We start from the raw sequence: 16205 nt of genomic DNA on the forward strand, positions 1-16205 counted from the left end.
TATATCCAATTAAGGCTATGTTGACGCTCTCATGTTAACATAATGGCTGTATCGTTTTATTCTGGGCATTGATTATGTATCTCGAAATAAGATGAAAATTACAAAAGTGAGAAGATTAGTAAGTATTGACCAATTAAATTATGAAAATTCTAATGAATTTATTCATTTTTGTAATTTTCATCTCATTTCAAGATACGCAATCGATCCCCTTGTTTATTAAATATTAAACAAGGACGATTGGTGCTCACAAGCGCTGTGAGCAGCAAAGCAAACGCAGCCAATAGGTGTAGTAAACCTTTACTCGAATCTACAATAGAGTTTTAAGCCTTAAGCCAAGAAATGGACGAATCATTGTCGATTATTCTTCTCACATTGTGATTGATGAATTTCTTATGACTTAAGGCTACTATACTCATTGTATTTGCGAAATAAAGGTACCTTTACATCTTAAATTTTTCTATGTAACCAATGGCTTCAGAAACAGAAAGATCATAATGGTTACATTTAGCAGAACATTTATTTTGCAACTGTTGGAAGTTTTCTTCGCGCTGATTGGGTTATGCTTTTAGATCAAGAGGAATAGTCCTATCTCAGCAGAGAATCATAAAACGGTTGCAAAACTGTTGTATTCCGTTGAACGTAGCCAATCTTCGGATGTTTTCGATTTTGTCAGTAATCAGTTTATGACAGTGGGTTTTTAGTATGATTTCATGTGATTTCCTGTGATACCACAAAATACTTCTGTGATACAACAAAAATGCTAAATGAATATGACACAAAATGATGGAAGTTCATAATTTCTGCAAAAGCATATATTTAAATTTAACTTGTTATTAATTTATCATTTTATTTATGTAATTTATCAATTTATATTATACAAGTTATCAAGATTAATTTATGTTTAGTGCGACCGTTTGACGAGAATTAATCTTCAGTTATGCAAATGTAGTTTAATATGTCGACTACAGCGAAAAAATGTACACCAAGGTATTAAACGAATTTTCGCCATTACGAAAAGTGCAATAGAATCCAAGGGATTGCGCTGTCACCGTGATATCTCTTTAAGAATCCAATAAATTTTGTATCTATTCGAGTGACGGAATGGCTGTGTCAATAAATGAAATTTGCGAGAACACAAAGCTCGCGCGTGAGATGGCATTGATGGGAAACTATGACACATCCGGTGTCTACTATCAAGGAGTTGTGCAGCAGATACACAGATTACTTGCAACCATAGCGGACGCGACTCGCAAGGCAAAGTGGCAGATAGTACAGCATCAGATCGTTGAAGAGTTTGAGAAAGTGAAGGCTACATCCAGCACGTTGCAACTTTTCAAAGTGGACACACATGGCGAGAGGCTGCTCGGTAGCACAATTAAGATAGAGTTCATCCAACTAATTGGAATAATGATAACTAATTGGAAAAAAATAATCAAGCTAATTTAACAAGTCCACAAATTTCAGGAACATCCTGCTTATCATTCGAGGAAACGACACGAGATCCTGCTCTCTGGGCTTACAACAATTCAGATTCCTCTTGGAATCAAACACAGCCCAGGGATCCTGATGTGTGGCCTCCCTTAACTCCAGCAGAACAAAAGTATCAATATCGATTTAAACTTATAATACTTTATTACTTGTTAATTTGTGTATTAAATTCAAACTTTCTTCTTCAAGAAAATATTTCTAGTTTTTCCTTTTCTCTTTTTAGTACCGATATATATTATTGTTATATAATTATGGAAAATATCTAATTACTATTACATCTTTTTCAGAAATTCAAGACAGCAAAAAATTCAGCAACAAAAACAGCAGAATCGTACAAATACTAAAAAATCTCTTGCCACGGCTAAAAAGCCAGACAGTAAGGCTTCTGGTAAAAAGGATGATAAGAAAATTGTAAAGAAAGATGATGCAAGCAAGGTAATAAAAATATTTATTAATTATATTTCATGCTCGTAATATTGCTAATATTAATATTGATATTATAACATTATATAATAATTTACAGGATAAGTCAGAAACAGAAAAAGATGATGTTGAATTAGAAGAACGCAAATTTGAACCATCTGCTAATGATAAAGATCTTGTAGAAATATTAGGTAATGATATTATTCTGTCATTAATATCATTCTTCACAAATGTAACGATGAAAATATAAAAGCAAACGTGTATGTTAATATTTAGAAAGAGATATTGTTCAAAAGAATCCAAACATCCATTGGGACGATATAGCTGATTTACACGAGGCAAAGCGGTTGTTGGAAGAAGCAGTTGTACTTCCAATGTGGATGCCTGATTTCTTCAAGGTATATTTTCTTTTTTAATCATATGTTACAATAAAATTTTGTCTATATTACATGTGATATTTTTAGGGGATTAGGCGACCTTGGAAAGGAGTATTAATGGTTGGACCACCTGGCACAGGCAAGACTATGCTCGCAAAGGCTGTTGCAACTGAGTGTGGCACAACATTCTTCAATGTCTCATCCTCTACATTAACATCGAAATATAGGGGTGAATCGGAGAAACTTGTTCGATTGTTATTCGAGATGGTAAAAAATTAAAAATAATCTATATAACTAAGTAAAATAAATTTCTATAATTGAAAGAAATGTAATGTCCATTTATGATACCAATATATTTTGTTATTTGGCTATAGGCCAGATTTTATGCGCCCAGTACAATTTTCATCGATGAAATTGATTCTCTGTGCTCCAGAAGAGGATCTGAATCTGAGCACGAAGCTTCACGTCGTGTAAAGTCTGAACTTCTTGTTCAAATGGATGGAATAAGTTCCAATAGGTAAAACACTGTATAATGTTTTTGCTTTTGTGATACAAATGGATACTAAAGCTCTTTGTTTTATATAGCGAAGATCCAAGTAAAGTAGTAATGGTACTAGCAGCAACAAATTTCCCATGGGATATCGATGAAGCTCTAAGAAGACGCTTGGAAAAACGTATCTACATTCCATTGCCGAATCGTAAGTCTATTAAACTTTGTAAGCCTTCAACAGGATGTAGTGTATTCTTAATAATAAATATATCTTATTTTGTTTATTGCAGATGAAGGCAGAGAAGCATTGTTAAGGATAAACCTTCGTGAAGTTAAAGTAGATTTGTCTGTAAACCTTACAGACATTGCAAGAAAACTGGAGGGTTATTCTGGTGCGGATATTACAAATGTTTGCAGGTGAGTAGAGCTTATTAAAATATAGTTTACATTGAGTTTCGAACTCTATCGAACTATTTTACATTTGTTGCAGGGATGCTTCCATGATGTTAATGAGAAAAAAAATTGCGGGTTTAAGGCCCGATCAAATCAGGCAATTGCCAAAGGAAGAATTGGATTTGCCTGTATCCGCTGCTGATTTCGACGAAGCCGTTGAGAGATGTAACAAAAGCGTTTCCCAAGAAGACTTAGAAAAATATGAGAAATGGATGAGCGAATTCGGTTCCTCTTGATATCATTCCCTCAAGAAGTAACACAATTCATTAACATGTTTGTTAATCCTGATTACAATTAATATTATATTATTCCGTTTAATATAAACGGGGAGCTTCTTAATCCTTTGCAACTCCTAATGACTAGTTCTCTATACTTGAGACTTGAGGAAAAATCAAATCAAATTGGAAAATAAGACTGTACAATAGGAATAATGAGATAAAAGTTGAGTAATATTGCTAATCTCAACTGTAACACTAAAGACTTAACTGGCAGTAATTAAGTAGTCGTAAATAACTTTTGTAGTCAATAATATATTCCATTAAGTCTAAATGTAAAACTGTTCATAATACTACAATTAAAACAAAATATTTCTGGAATTATTGATATGTTGTATATACATCTTCAGCCTTTCTTTGGAGCACAACCTTCTTTCCGTAAATTTCTCGTTTCTTCGTCTATATTTTTTGAATCTTTAGGTGCTTTGTAATTAGAAACGTGATCTACTCGTATTACTCTACCTAATATCTATAACAAAAAAAAAACAATTTTTATTAGACATTTCAAATAATTATAATTATATATTTTATAGATATTGCAAGCAATTATGTAATTTATAGATACAAAATTTTATCGTATACGTAAAAATAAAACAATTATATTACAAAGAGACGATTATATCGCTATCCCACTAAAATACCTTTATGCCATTGAAATTGTCGACCGCTAATATAGTGCTCCTCTGATCTTCATAACATAAGAAACCATAACCCTTTTGCTTTCCAGTATCTTTATCTCTGATTAAATTTATATTAACTACTTCCCCATATCTGTAATGATATTCTATATTTAATGTGAAACTCCAATTGTGTTTTGAATTATAATTACAACTTGTTTACTATTTAACTTACTGAGAAAAAATGGCAATAACATCACCTTCCGTTAAATTATATGGAAGGCCACCGACAAAAATCCAAGCACTATCTTTATACTGATCGTGCCAAGATGATTTGTTCCTCCCTTGTAATTCTTGTTCGTTGAGCTTCTTTATATTTTTGACGTTACTGAAAGCACAGATTAGTCATAATCATACTTTTTATTTCATAAAACAGAAATTCGTGTATGTCAAGCTAAAAATTAAAGATAATAAAACAAGAAATAAAATTGATTATGTTATTAAATAAGATTATTAATTCAATTATTAAGTTAACTAATCAAATATTTTCATATTTTCTACTATTCACGTAATTTTCTTAACCAATAAATGAATTGAAAATACATACGTCAAAGGATTCATTGCATCTAATAATGAAGTTATACATAAACTTTAATAACGAAGTTATACATAAACTTTAATCAAGAAGAATATTGTAAAACGCTTAAAAATATTCGAAAGAATACTAAAAAAAAACTGTGATAGAATTGGATTTGTGTTTATAATTTTTTTTTCTTTTTAGGTTGATTTTAAGCCGCTATTTCAATTTCTCGACGGACCTATTCTATCGAAGATAATTAGCTGTCGATGATCACAAGTTTCTCAACTGATTCAACCATGATATAAGAAAACGTACCATTCCCGAGGATGCGCAGTAGGAAGCCAAAATTTGATTGGCTGCATTTAGCAGAAAACGCGACTTTGCAACTATTGTAAAATTCTTTAATATGGTCTTGCGCTTAATTCTTTACTGGATCTAAATGTATAAACCAATCATATCTAAAAATTTTACAACAGTTGCTAAACTGCTTTCTCTGCTGAACGCAACCATTAGCTATTCCAAAATGTCAGCGCTATTAATACGCAGGAAAATGCATAGAAGCCAAAATTTGATTGGTTACTTCCAGTATTGCTATCACCATTATGTGCAATGGTACGCCTTGTATTCTTATACATTATGGATTCAACCATTCAACACAATTCCAATCAAGAAAAAATCAGGGAGTCGATTGTGGATTTTGAAAGGAGATGAAAATTACAAAAATAAGCAAAAATTACTAAATATTGACCAATTAAATTATAAATATTCTAGTAAATTTGTTACTTTTGTAATTTTCACTTCATTTGAAAATATACAATCAACCCCTAGCTCCCATGATGCCTACTTGACATTTGTATCACGCGTGCTCCAATCTAATCAAATCTAATCTGAGATAACCCATGCTGAGGTATTTGCTTCTGCTCTCTTGTCAATTTCTTCCTCACATCAATCTTTTCCTCCATTTAACGATAAATTGACGTTTGCAAGAGCTTCATGATTGCAAAAGTGGAAAAAATGATATTCAATATCGACGGAGATTAAAACGTAACGGACGTTCCTAATGGACTTAAGTTAGATGGACAGTTTAGGTTAGGTTAGGCGGGGTTGGCGGAGGGTTGCGATTCTTTGTCGTCAACATCGAGGACGATTTTCTCCGTCGGTCGCTATGTATTCAACGAAAACGCCGACTTTGCGAATCGACGAAGCTGATTTGAAGTGCAGAAATGGCTGTGGATTCTATGGTAACGCGGAATGGGAGGGCTACTGCAGCAAATGTCACCGAGAACACTTGCAGAAACGACGGGCTCAAGCTGAACGTGTGTCTCACGCACAGAGTTCGGATATGTAAGATTTCTTTCTGCCATGTTCTTATATTGTTTCTCTGAGCTTTTAAAGCATATCTTATTTGTTACTTTTTTAGAGACAATGTCACTCGTTCAACGAATGCTGGAAGTTACAAGGGATATGAGGAGAAGAAAGTACAGCAGGAGAAGAAGTATAAATTGTTGAATATTTCATTCAGGAAACCTGTTGCTAAAGGTAAACTGTATTACATTTCATGCTGTTGCTTATAAATAGTTGTTTATTAGAAGTATGCAATAATATTCATGCATTTTCAAGTTCAAGGATATCAGGAATTATATCATGAATTATTGAAGGATAATCCAGATCTTGAGAAAGTTAAGGCGGAGAATCGAGATTTGCTGTTGTATATAGCTAAGACACCAGTGGAAAAGGATGTAAGAAAATGCATACATTCATTTATAGTAGATATACTTCAGAACAAAGATGTGAAGAGGATAGAAGAATTATCTGAAATAACGCAAAACTTTTATCATGTGTTTGGAAAGCGTCTGGAAAACAGCACCAAATATTCAGGTTTTAATCTATTATATATATTTACTTGTATTATCCTGAACATTTATCTTGAATAATTTGAAGTTTATCTGTTTTATGCTATACCTAGTTTATGCTATTACAGATATACCTCCAGATATTAAAGAGAAGTTATTAGATTATGTCGAAAGGTATGCAATGACTTTGTTATACAGAATCCTTTTTTGTCCTCCATTCACGACAGATGAAGAAAAAGACTTAGCTATACAGAAAAGGTGTATATCATAATTTTAGAACAGCTTAAACTTATACAGCATATTATAATTTATTTTTTCTTAACAGAATACGACAATTAAATTGGGTTAGTGGCAAGAATTTGGAATGTAGGATTCACGAGACAAGCTCGGAAGTTAGAGAACTTGTTTATACATCTATCACAGGTTTGTTATAGGCCTTCTTTTTAGTTTAATTTCTTGTACAGTTCATCTTTTATTTTTTTCTCTCCAATATGGAGAAAAAAGAAAGATGAATTGTACAAGAACTTTAGGTAAAAAGAACAGTTCTTATATTACTAAATGGAATCACATAACAGTCAACAATTTTGCAATTCAACATTGCAGCACAATATGAGCACTAATTTCTTTCAGATCTTTTAAATATGGATTCCGCTAAAGCGCCCCAAGAGAAACTGGCCTGTGTAATTCATTGTTGTAGAAATATATTTTTGTTGTTGCAACAGTCTGTTGATGGACCTGCATCTGCTGATGAATTCCTTCCAGCGCTTATATTTATCGTTTTAAAGGCTAATCCTGCACGCCTCAAAAGCAATATAAATTTTATTACAAGATTTTGCAATGCCAGCAGATTAATGACTGGAGAAGGAGGCTATTACTTCACAAATCTGGTACAGTTTTATATATATATTAGAAATTTCGCAAATTTCTTTTACGCTATCTCGAAGGCAAGAGATTATTATTGTTTTTAATAATAACTATTCGTAACATTAGTGTTGCGCAGTGTCATTTATCGAAAACTTAACCGCGGAATCCTTGAATATGGCTGAGAAGGACTTTAATGCATACATGTCAGGAGAATGTGTTCCAGCTAACACATGGGAATCGGCTCTTATGATATGCGAAGTAATATTTGTGATATATATTTATAGTTGAGAATTGATTACTCATAGATGTAATTTATTATATAATGTTAAATTTATGTTTAATTTACATAATTAAACGTAAATTTATGTTTAATTATTGCAGAGTTTACACTTCATGTGCGAAGATATAACTTTATTAGATGACTTGCAAACTAAAAATACTGACATTATAAAACAAGCAGAAGAACTAAAAAATAAAATGATAGATTTCAAAGAGAAGATCAGAGAAGATGTAGATAAAGTAATTGAGAGAACACCGCTACTAATATCGCATAGTCAGAGGGTACCTACTAATTTAGATAGCGAGGATATTGAGAGCTATCAGCTACCCCCGCCAATTATTCCACAGGTAAGAATGAGATAGGTGAAAATTAGATGTAATTTTTCTCTTTGAATTACATCTCACATAAAACATTTTAAATTTTCTAACAGATATATCCACATTCTGTCGATAATATGAATGGTGGCGTAATGATGGATTTGTCGAGTGATTTAATGAGAACGTCACTAGTAGAAGATTCTGTAACGCCATCTCCAACATTTGACTTTCCATCCTTCATTGGCGATGATAGTCTGGAAGTTAGCAAAGGCGAGGACGAGACTAGTCTTATTAGTTTAGATACTCAGTCCGATCTTGCATCTGGCGATACCCAACTCTTTAAGAAACATATGACAGACAGCTTATTAGATGAGTGCCCTACACCCGAAGCAAATCTACCACCCGTTTTAAAACCAATTAGCTCGGAAGATTATCATGGCTTTACGATTCAAGGATCAAATATTCCGACAATCCCATGCAGCACAGGTGATTCATCTTTAACTCCGGCTGAATTGAATTCCGGTTACTATCAGAACATGTAGTATAAGTTAGAGAAATGTGATCTAAGTATTATTTATGCGGAAAGCATTTAATAAACTTCGATTGCGATAGCGATTCGATTAAGAAAAATTTTTTGATAATCTTTTATCGCAATTTTATTTTGTATTTATATAGACTTTATTATAGATGTATAAAACAGAAAGAATAATATAGTGATGTATGGGAGTCTCTTTTGACGCTGAACTGAAAGATTACGTTTTACAATTAAGTTGCTGTGATAAAATCATTCACAATACTAACGTATTTGAATTTGATTTAATATTTTTGTGATAAAAAACAGTAAAAACAACGAATAGATTGCATAAAAATTACAATTATTAAATATGTTTTAATCTGTTGCCTATTAAATATATTTCCTGACGTTATTGTAAACATATTTCCACGTGAGAATTTGTGTCTTGAATTTTAGCTATATCAATATCTTGGCATACTGGATTATTTCGTAAATCTAGTCTTCTTAAATTTTTGTGCCGTTTTATTAAATTGACTATCTCCTTCATACTCACTAACTTATTATTTCTCAAAGAGAGAACTTCGAGATTATATAGAATAGGAAAACGTTTCAATGATATTAAGCCATTGCTGGACAGTGACAGTTTCGCGCATCGTTGTAATGTGGAAAGCTGATATAAAGAATTCTCTAACTGGTTTGCACCAAGATTCACTTCTTTAAAGAAACTAAAATAGTGATTATTGTGTAATTTCGTCAAATCTAATCCTGATAAATCAATCTTTGACTGTATTTCTAAATCGTTTTCTTCTTTCCACATTTTAAGTAGTTTATACTCCACTAAAAGTTTGCTTCCTAAAAGAACAGATAATATTGATAGAAGCATAATAATCAAATAAAAACCAAACAGTTAATAGTATTACTAAAAAAATAAAATGAATTATGAATATTTCATTCTAAAAAAACATTACTTACGCAAATCTTTGTAATAATTCTTACGAAGACTGTCGATTTTTGATAGCGCCGATAGATTATTTAATATATCATTATAAAATTTGTTGAAATCGATCTTTTTCATCAGTAATGTACTAGTTAGTAAGGCCCACTTGTTATTTGGTTCCATTTCGGAAAGTTGGTTATAGCTCTTTAATTGTTTATTTAATTGTTTATCGTTGCTATTTTGTTTGTGCAAACTTGAATTATCTTTGTAAATCCATGCACCTTCTAACTCTGAATACAAAAGTTGATATATTGTATCTTGCAGTTTTATAGCAACTTCTTTGGCACTATTCAAATCTTCTAAAGATCTTGTGAACTCTGCGATTCGTAACTTGGCAAATTTTTCATCTGGATGTAATTGCCATTGTGCATCAATAGTTTCGCCATTTACAATTAATGAAAGTAAAATTGATTTAATCAATATATTGTTGTCAATAACAACAATAGCGGTATCTTTCGTAATTTGAGCACGCCATAATCTACAAGTTGTCATGCACTTATCTAGAAGCCATCTCTGATAGAACCATGCGCTAGTATCATTGGGATCGGTAAATGTTGCATTCATGACTAGATCAAGCTCTGGAAAATATTATATCGTTATTTATCAGGATATAAAATACAGCACAAATTACAAACAATTTACCCTCTCTGTATTTATCGTCTACAATTGGTATTTCTTCAGACGTAGTGCCAAACATTTTAGTTAATATTCGACTTCTATAGTGCCAAGACGAGTAATTTGAAAAGTTATTCAATATTTTTGTGGTGGAGAATTCAAACTCTTCCTCGTTAGAAATCCCAGCTTTTTGCACAACAAACTCTCTATAATCCCAGCAGTGAACTACAGTAAAAAGAAATATATATTCAAATATGTGCCAATTTGTTGAAAGAGCATATAGCAAGATGACATTATTTATCATTATGACATTTTGATGGCAAAAAAAACATCATTGATGTTAAATAATTATTTGCTATCTGGAAGTAATGTTGCTATATAATAAGTATACATTGTAACGTACATATAATTATAAATATGACATACTAACAATTTCTTTCATCTATATTCAGGCATTTTGCACACAGAGATAATTCTTTCTTCCAATCTGGTTCGGACATTCGTTCCATCACCCAACATCTTTGATGCCACACACTATAGGACTTGGGATTATCTTTGAGACACTGTTCAGTCAAGCTCATTTCATTCTCAAGCAGCTGTTTATAATCTTCTTCATTACTGCAATTTCATCATTAAGTTAATTTCATTAAGTTAATTTCATTCACCTCATTAATCAGATATCTTAATGTGTTACCATTCGTTATTCTCGAAAAATTCACGACGGATATTCCACAGTGTATAAATGTCCGAGTTGTTCAATAGCATACGCTTGGTGACTAACAACAACTCATCATCCCATTTCTTATCTTTTCTCTGAAATGTAAATGATATAATGATCGTGTATGAAAATTGCAATAACAAATGCTACTTCGTATACATGATAAAACAAGTTGAAACCTTTTGAAATACTGTATTAATGTCAGTCTTATATTGGGCTACTCTGACCGCTCTTTCCCGTTTTTTTATTTCTTCCTGTTCCGCTGTCGTACGCACCTTCACTCGGCCATGCTAAAAACATTATTTTTCAAACACATATAAATCAAATTGATAAGCTGTCTGTCATTGCATATCTGTTTAATAAAATAGCACAAATTCTTTCAATGCGCAATAAAAAAATATCATGACAATATATACATTAATTAATCAAGTAAATATAATTTTTAAAAAATTGCTCTTTACCATCTCGAATATTTTTTGTTCGCTCGTGAGTCAATAACAGTCAGCAAATTTGTTAGAATGACGATCATAGAACGTGTACTATGACGATTACATCTGGAGTCATCGGATTCTATAGACCAATTGCGATTTCTAAACGTGTACCTGAAAATCCTGAGTGCAGATGCAATATATGAAAATAGGTTAGGAATCTTGAAATAATTAGGAATATTTTAATTTATTAACTCTCCTTGCGATCTCGCAATTTTAAAGTTCATCTTAAGAAAGCACCGTGAACTTTTCAATGGACATCTCTTTTAATTTTCAAATTTATTAAGGAAAAAGAAAATGCAGAACAGAAAAAAGGAAAGAAGATAGAAAAACGTACAGAAAGTGCAACGAAGAAATTCGTGCGATTTGTAATGTGAATGTGACTTTACTTTTGCATTGTGGATGTGGCTTAATATACGTGACATCGATCAGCTGGCAGAGTGACAGACCCATCGCTCATCGGTTCATTTAAAATGGCATCCACCACGGTGGCGACCGCTACGATACGAGCTGTGACAGGGAGAAAAATTCTTCCGACTCGCGCTGCGCTCACCCTGGTTAGCGTATTATTAATTATATATTCCTGCATTCACGTTTTTCACATCTCCCCTCCTCTTTTTTTTTTACAAAAAAGCAATTGTTCCGATTTGCTCCGTACTCGCGTTGCAACCTTTCAAGTATCCGCATAGAAAACAAAAATAAAGAAGCTTGTAAAAAAATGTAGAATATTCGAACAAGTTTATTTTGCAATTTCCATTACATTTAATAACGAATTTTGCGACGCGTCTTAATTCTAATTGCGTAATTGCCTGTGCTCTACTATTTCGCAACATTGCAACATATCAAAATGAATAATAAATCTTATCATTCTCAAGGATACATTTTATGTAAATATATTGATGAAGAAACATTTTTACATTTTAGACACCCAACGCTGTTAAAAAAATTAAGGAGATTTTAAAGGATAAGAGCGAATATGTAAGTATAGGTGTAATATATGACTTATACATATAACATATAATTGAGAAATGTGTAATTTTAATAATTAGGACACATAAAGATTTATAACGAATTCTTTGAGCTTTAAAAATATATACTAGAATGTAATGTAAGAATTAATATTTATGTTTAATCTGTAGATTGGTCTGAAGGTTGGAGTACGGCAACGAGGATGCAATGGTTTGAGTTATACCCTAGATTATGCAAAAGAAAAATCTAAGCTTGATGAGGAAGTGATTCAGGATGATGTTCGTATATTCATCGATCGCAAGGCACAGTTATCTCTTCTCGGAACAGAAATGGATTATACTGAAAACAAATTAAGCTCCGAATTTATATTCAATAATCCAAATATTAAAGGGACATGTGGATGTGGAGAAAGTTTTTCAGTGTAGTACAATTTAATATGACACATATTACCATAGTCTTGTGTGATAAAATTATAATTTCTAGTTAGTTAAATTTAGGATCTTCAAAATACCTTGTAATATATAACTGCATATTTTTGTCTTTTTTCACAATTGAAGGACTGAATCTACAATGCAACAGATGTATGTAACAATTGTCACGATTTAACTTATCATCTATAAGTTTTGTATATATACCTTGTCATATTATGTATGTATCTCATTATATAATACACTAATTATATAGTTTATTCATGAACATGATGTGTTCATTATAGGAAAATTAAAGTTGTATTAAATTTTTAATTTCTTTTTCTTTTTTCTTATTTGACATAATATTGAGAGTACAATATAATTTTAAAAATGTGTCAATATATATCTATATTTTTAGATGAAAAATGTACTATTTTTAGAAATTTTGCATTTGTATAGATTTAAAACTTATTTTAAATCATTTCTTATAATGAACTAAATGCATGTAATAAAAAATTGACGAATCTTATATTTGACACAAAAATATTATAATATTAATGTTAAATATTAATGTTAAATAAATAATAAAAAAGAAAAAAAGTAAAAGGAAAAAAGAAACAAAAAAAAGAATAAAAAATAAATTTCTGTTCCTCATAATTATATAATTTTCAAATTTGTTTTAAAATAAAAGTAATCTTTTAAGGCTACTTTAAAAGCGAAGTTATCATTATATGAGATATTAATATCTCATCGTAGAATTATATTATATATCAAAAGAGTTTAATGGTATTTCCGAGAATATTTAAACTTGTTCAGTTTGATCACCTTTCTTTTTTCTAGGCTATACGATTCTTCAATTTTTGCATAAACCATTTCGTGCGTTATTAATGTAACATAAATTCTCAACTTTTATATCCCTATTCATAGTCGGGCCTTATACTTAAGATTTCTTAAATTTATCTTCAGATGTTCTGCGAATTATTTATTTTATTGGCTGAACATTGATTGAACATTTAAAGATGAATGTCAAAATAAAGACTTAGTATGGATTAAAATACACAAACGATCGGACAATAGTAGACATATATGTATGACTCGTAAGATACATATAGTCTTTGACGGATCATATAGAGTTTATAACTCACAAAAGTTGCAACCAAACCGTCAACCTAGACGTAGACTGAAACCAAATACAATAAGAATAGAGTCAAAAGAAGATGAAGAAAACATTTAGCAGCAAAAAATGAAGAAAATAGTTTTAATGAAGAAGAAGAAATTGAAGCAGAGCAAGAAATAACATACCGCAAGTGAAAAATGATTATGACCATTTGTCATTCGAGAATGATAGAAGAATTACTTAAAACTTTGGCATCAAAATAAAAAAGAAGGAAAACTCCTTAATAACGGCGGAAAACGAAGTCGAGTGGAACCCCATATTTATTGATGAAATTAAGATCAACCAACAACAGAATTTATATTATTTTAATGAAATATTAATGATATATTCTATTCAATAAAAATAAATTCCAAAATATCAAGATACCCTGACGGAAGAGAAAAAAGATAATTTTCTGACGGATGAGCTAAGTTAGAAAAGAAAGCTCGGGACTTATTCGGAGATCGTTAAAAATAAACAAGAAGAAAAATTTAACTGATATAAATTATCATTTCAATAAGTAGGATTACCGATGGATAAAAGGTCCTCTACAAGAAACTAACCAATTCTAATCGAGTATTCTCCTTATATTTGATTGGGATTGGTTGGTTTCCTACGACCTAAACTCCACGATCATCTGCGATTTCTACGTAGAGGATCCTTAAGTGTTAATTATTAAATCTCGTCGAGTGGAAACTAATTGGGATGAAGCTGGAATCCAAAGAGAAACCTGAAACAGAAGAAAAAATAATTAATTTAATAATTAATTTAAAAATAATTAATTGAAGTAGAAGTTAAATTTGAATAAAATTAATAATATTACCCGCTAATGAGAAAGTTATTTAAAAAGACAGAAATAAAAAACGAAATTAAATATTTCATCGAAAAACGATAATAATTCAATTCACAATCTTTAATTTCTAATGCAACAATATAGTGACATGGACTTTAGTGTATGTTGTATGTTGCATGATGTAGTATTGGCGCTTACTATCGCCGTCGTCACCGTTTGCCAGTTTATCCTCTTTACATGACGTATAGCATGTCGTAAGCGTCTGTGAAATGGCATCCCTGATTCTGACGTCCACCTACGTGTACATATTTATATTTGATCTCATTCTTTTTTCTTTTATCTTTTTTGTAATGCTGTTTTATTCCGAATATCTGCAAGGGTCATTTGAATATCCACCATAACCGCGAAATTCATCCTTCTATTTTTTTTAAACTTAACTCCTAACATGGTATTTACTTATAACTTATAAAATAACAATTTTTGATGATGATAATGTTATTGTTGCGATCTGCATGTCTTATCAATTTAATTGTGAATTCAAAATCTCTCGATAGATCCGCTGAAAGTAATCTTGCAGAATTAATCAGATAGATAGATCTCGGTATTTAATTCTTTTATATATAGCAATAGTGTATGAGATGTCAATGTCTCATAAATCATATGTTTATATTGTAAATTGTATGTGTGTAAGGATCGATCTCATCACTCCGATTAACAATTAATTGATCGATTGTTACATCTGATCGATCGCATTTGCTGTTCAGCAGAATTGATCAATCACGATTAACATTTAATTGACCGATTAGATTAATCGGAGTTGGTTGAGACCAGTCGCATTTAATTAATAAAAATAAAACAGCTCTAAGTCGTATTTAATTAAAGATAAAACAGAACTAATTTAATTTCTTTAAAAATTGAATGAATAAAAATTAACTCAGTTAAAATTAAATTAATTCAAATAAAATAAGAAGATTTTTGAAAAACATTTTTATTAAATTAAAATGTCCTAATTTTACTTTCTTGAAATTAGATTATTTTAAATAAAAAAAAACAATTACAATGTAGTTCAAAAATACATAAATACATGATATATAAAGTATGTATATTAAGCTACACATTAATGCATTTATATATAAAATATATAGATATTAAAATATGTAAAATATATAAAATAAAAATGCACAGTATATTTAATTCAAATTACAAGTAGAGAAAATTCCATCATCTTAAAATCTAGCGCGAATTATAAAACATTTCAAATAGATTTAAGACATTCTCGAAGCTTCGTACTTTGAACATATAATTCCTAGAATTTTCAATTGCATGATATAAAAGTCTAGATCGACAACTGACTCATCATTCTTACAATTTGATTCGTCACAGGAAAATTTGCATGAATCAGTGGACTCAATTATTGTAGTAGTATATGTAGGTTAATATCATAATTTTATTTTCACTTTTTATTAGGATTGTTATTGCAAATTATTATACATCATCATTATCATTATATATATATATTATGATGATA

The 16205-nt window shown here is 30.8% G+C and overlaps 5 protein-coding genes across 5 annotated transcripts; 3 read left to right on the forward strand and 2 right to left on the reverse strand.

The window, feature by feature from the left end:
- The first annotated feature begins 903 nt into the window (after positions 1 to 903).
- LOC108692093 (katanin p60 ATPase-containing subunit A-like 1) lies at positions 904 to 3827 on the forward strand. The gene is made up of 10 exons (XM_018200216.1): positions 904 to 1366; positions 1465 to 1600; positions 1776 to 1923; positions 2012 to 2102; positions 2188 to 2309; positions 2376 to 2555; positions 2663 to 2805; positions 2874 to 2986; positions 3069 to 3195; positions 3269 to 3827. Exons 1-10 carry the CDS (start codon positions 1102 to 1104, stop codon positions 3465 to 3467), a joined length of 1524 nt encoding a protein of 507 aa, XP_018055705.1. The 5' UTR covers positions 904 to 1101; the 3' UTR covers positions 3468 to 3827.
- Positions 3742 to 4899, reverse strand: LOC108692094 (RNA-binding motif protein, X-linked 2). Its single transcript, XM_018200217.1, has 4 exons — positions 4731 to 4899; positions 4359 to 4511; positions 4148 to 4277; positions 3742 to 3975 (listed from the first exon to the last, which is right to left on the reverse strand). The coding sequence occupies exons 1-4, from the start codon at positions 4742 to 4744 to the stop codon at positions 3853 to 3855; spliced, it is 420 nt and encodes a 139-aa protein (XP_018055706.1). The 5' UTR covers positions 4745 to 4899; the 3' UTR covers positions 3742 to 3852.
- Positions 4900 to 5568: 669 nt separating this feature from the next.
- Positions 5569 to 8632, forward strand: LOC108692091 (rab5 GDP/GTP exchange factor). The gene is made up of 9 exons (XM_018200213.1): positions 5569 to 6047; positions 6124 to 6242; positions 6324 to 6581; positions 6685 to 6814; positions 6882 to 6979; positions 7187 to 7443; positions 7547 to 7678; positions 7802 to 8047; positions 8131 to 8632. Exons 1-9 carry the CDS (start codon positions 5869 to 5871, stop codon positions 8557 to 8559), a joined length of 1848 nt encoding a protein of 615 aa, XP_018055702.1. The 5' UTR covers positions 5569 to 5868; the 3' UTR covers positions 8560 to 8632.
- Positions 8633 to 8814: 182 nt separating this feature from the next.
- On the reverse strand, positions 8815 to 11650 carry LOC108692092 (geranylgeranyl transferase type-2 subunit alpha). The gene is made up of 7 exons (XM_018200215.1): positions 11323 to 11650; positions 11041 to 11151; positions 10838 to 10956; positions 10574 to 10761; positions 10171 to 10368; positions 9504 to 10106; positions 8815 to 9383 (listed from the first exon to the last, which is right to left on the reverse strand). Exons 1-7 carry the CDS (start codon positions 11323 to 11325, stop codon positions 8941 to 8943), a joined length of 1665 nt encoding a protein of 554 aa, XP_018055704.1. The 5' UTR covers positions 11326 to 11650; the 3' UTR covers positions 8815 to 8940.
- Positions 11651 to 11780: 130 nt separating this feature from the next.
- LOC108692069 (iron-sulfur cluster assembly 1 homolog, mitochondrial) lies at positions 11781 to 13005 on the forward strand. Its single transcript, XM_018200176.1, has 3 exons — positions 11781 to 11906; positions 12274 to 12327; positions 12489 to 13005. Exons 1-3 carry the CDS (start codon positions 11823 to 11825, stop codon positions 12741 to 12743), a joined length of 393 nt encoding a protein of 130 aa, XP_018055665.1. The 5' UTR covers positions 11781 to 11822; the 3' UTR covers positions 12744 to 13005.
- Positions 13006 to 16205: the final 3200 nt, after the last annotated feature.

This window comes from Atta colombica, unplaced genomic scaffold (assembly GCF_001594045.1).
Source record: "Atta colombica isolate Treedump-2 unplaced genomic scaffold, Acol1.0 scaffold58, whole genome shotgun sequence".
Lineage (NCBI taxonomy): Eukaryota > Metazoa > Arthropoda > Insecta > Hymenoptera > Formicidae > Atta > Atta colombica.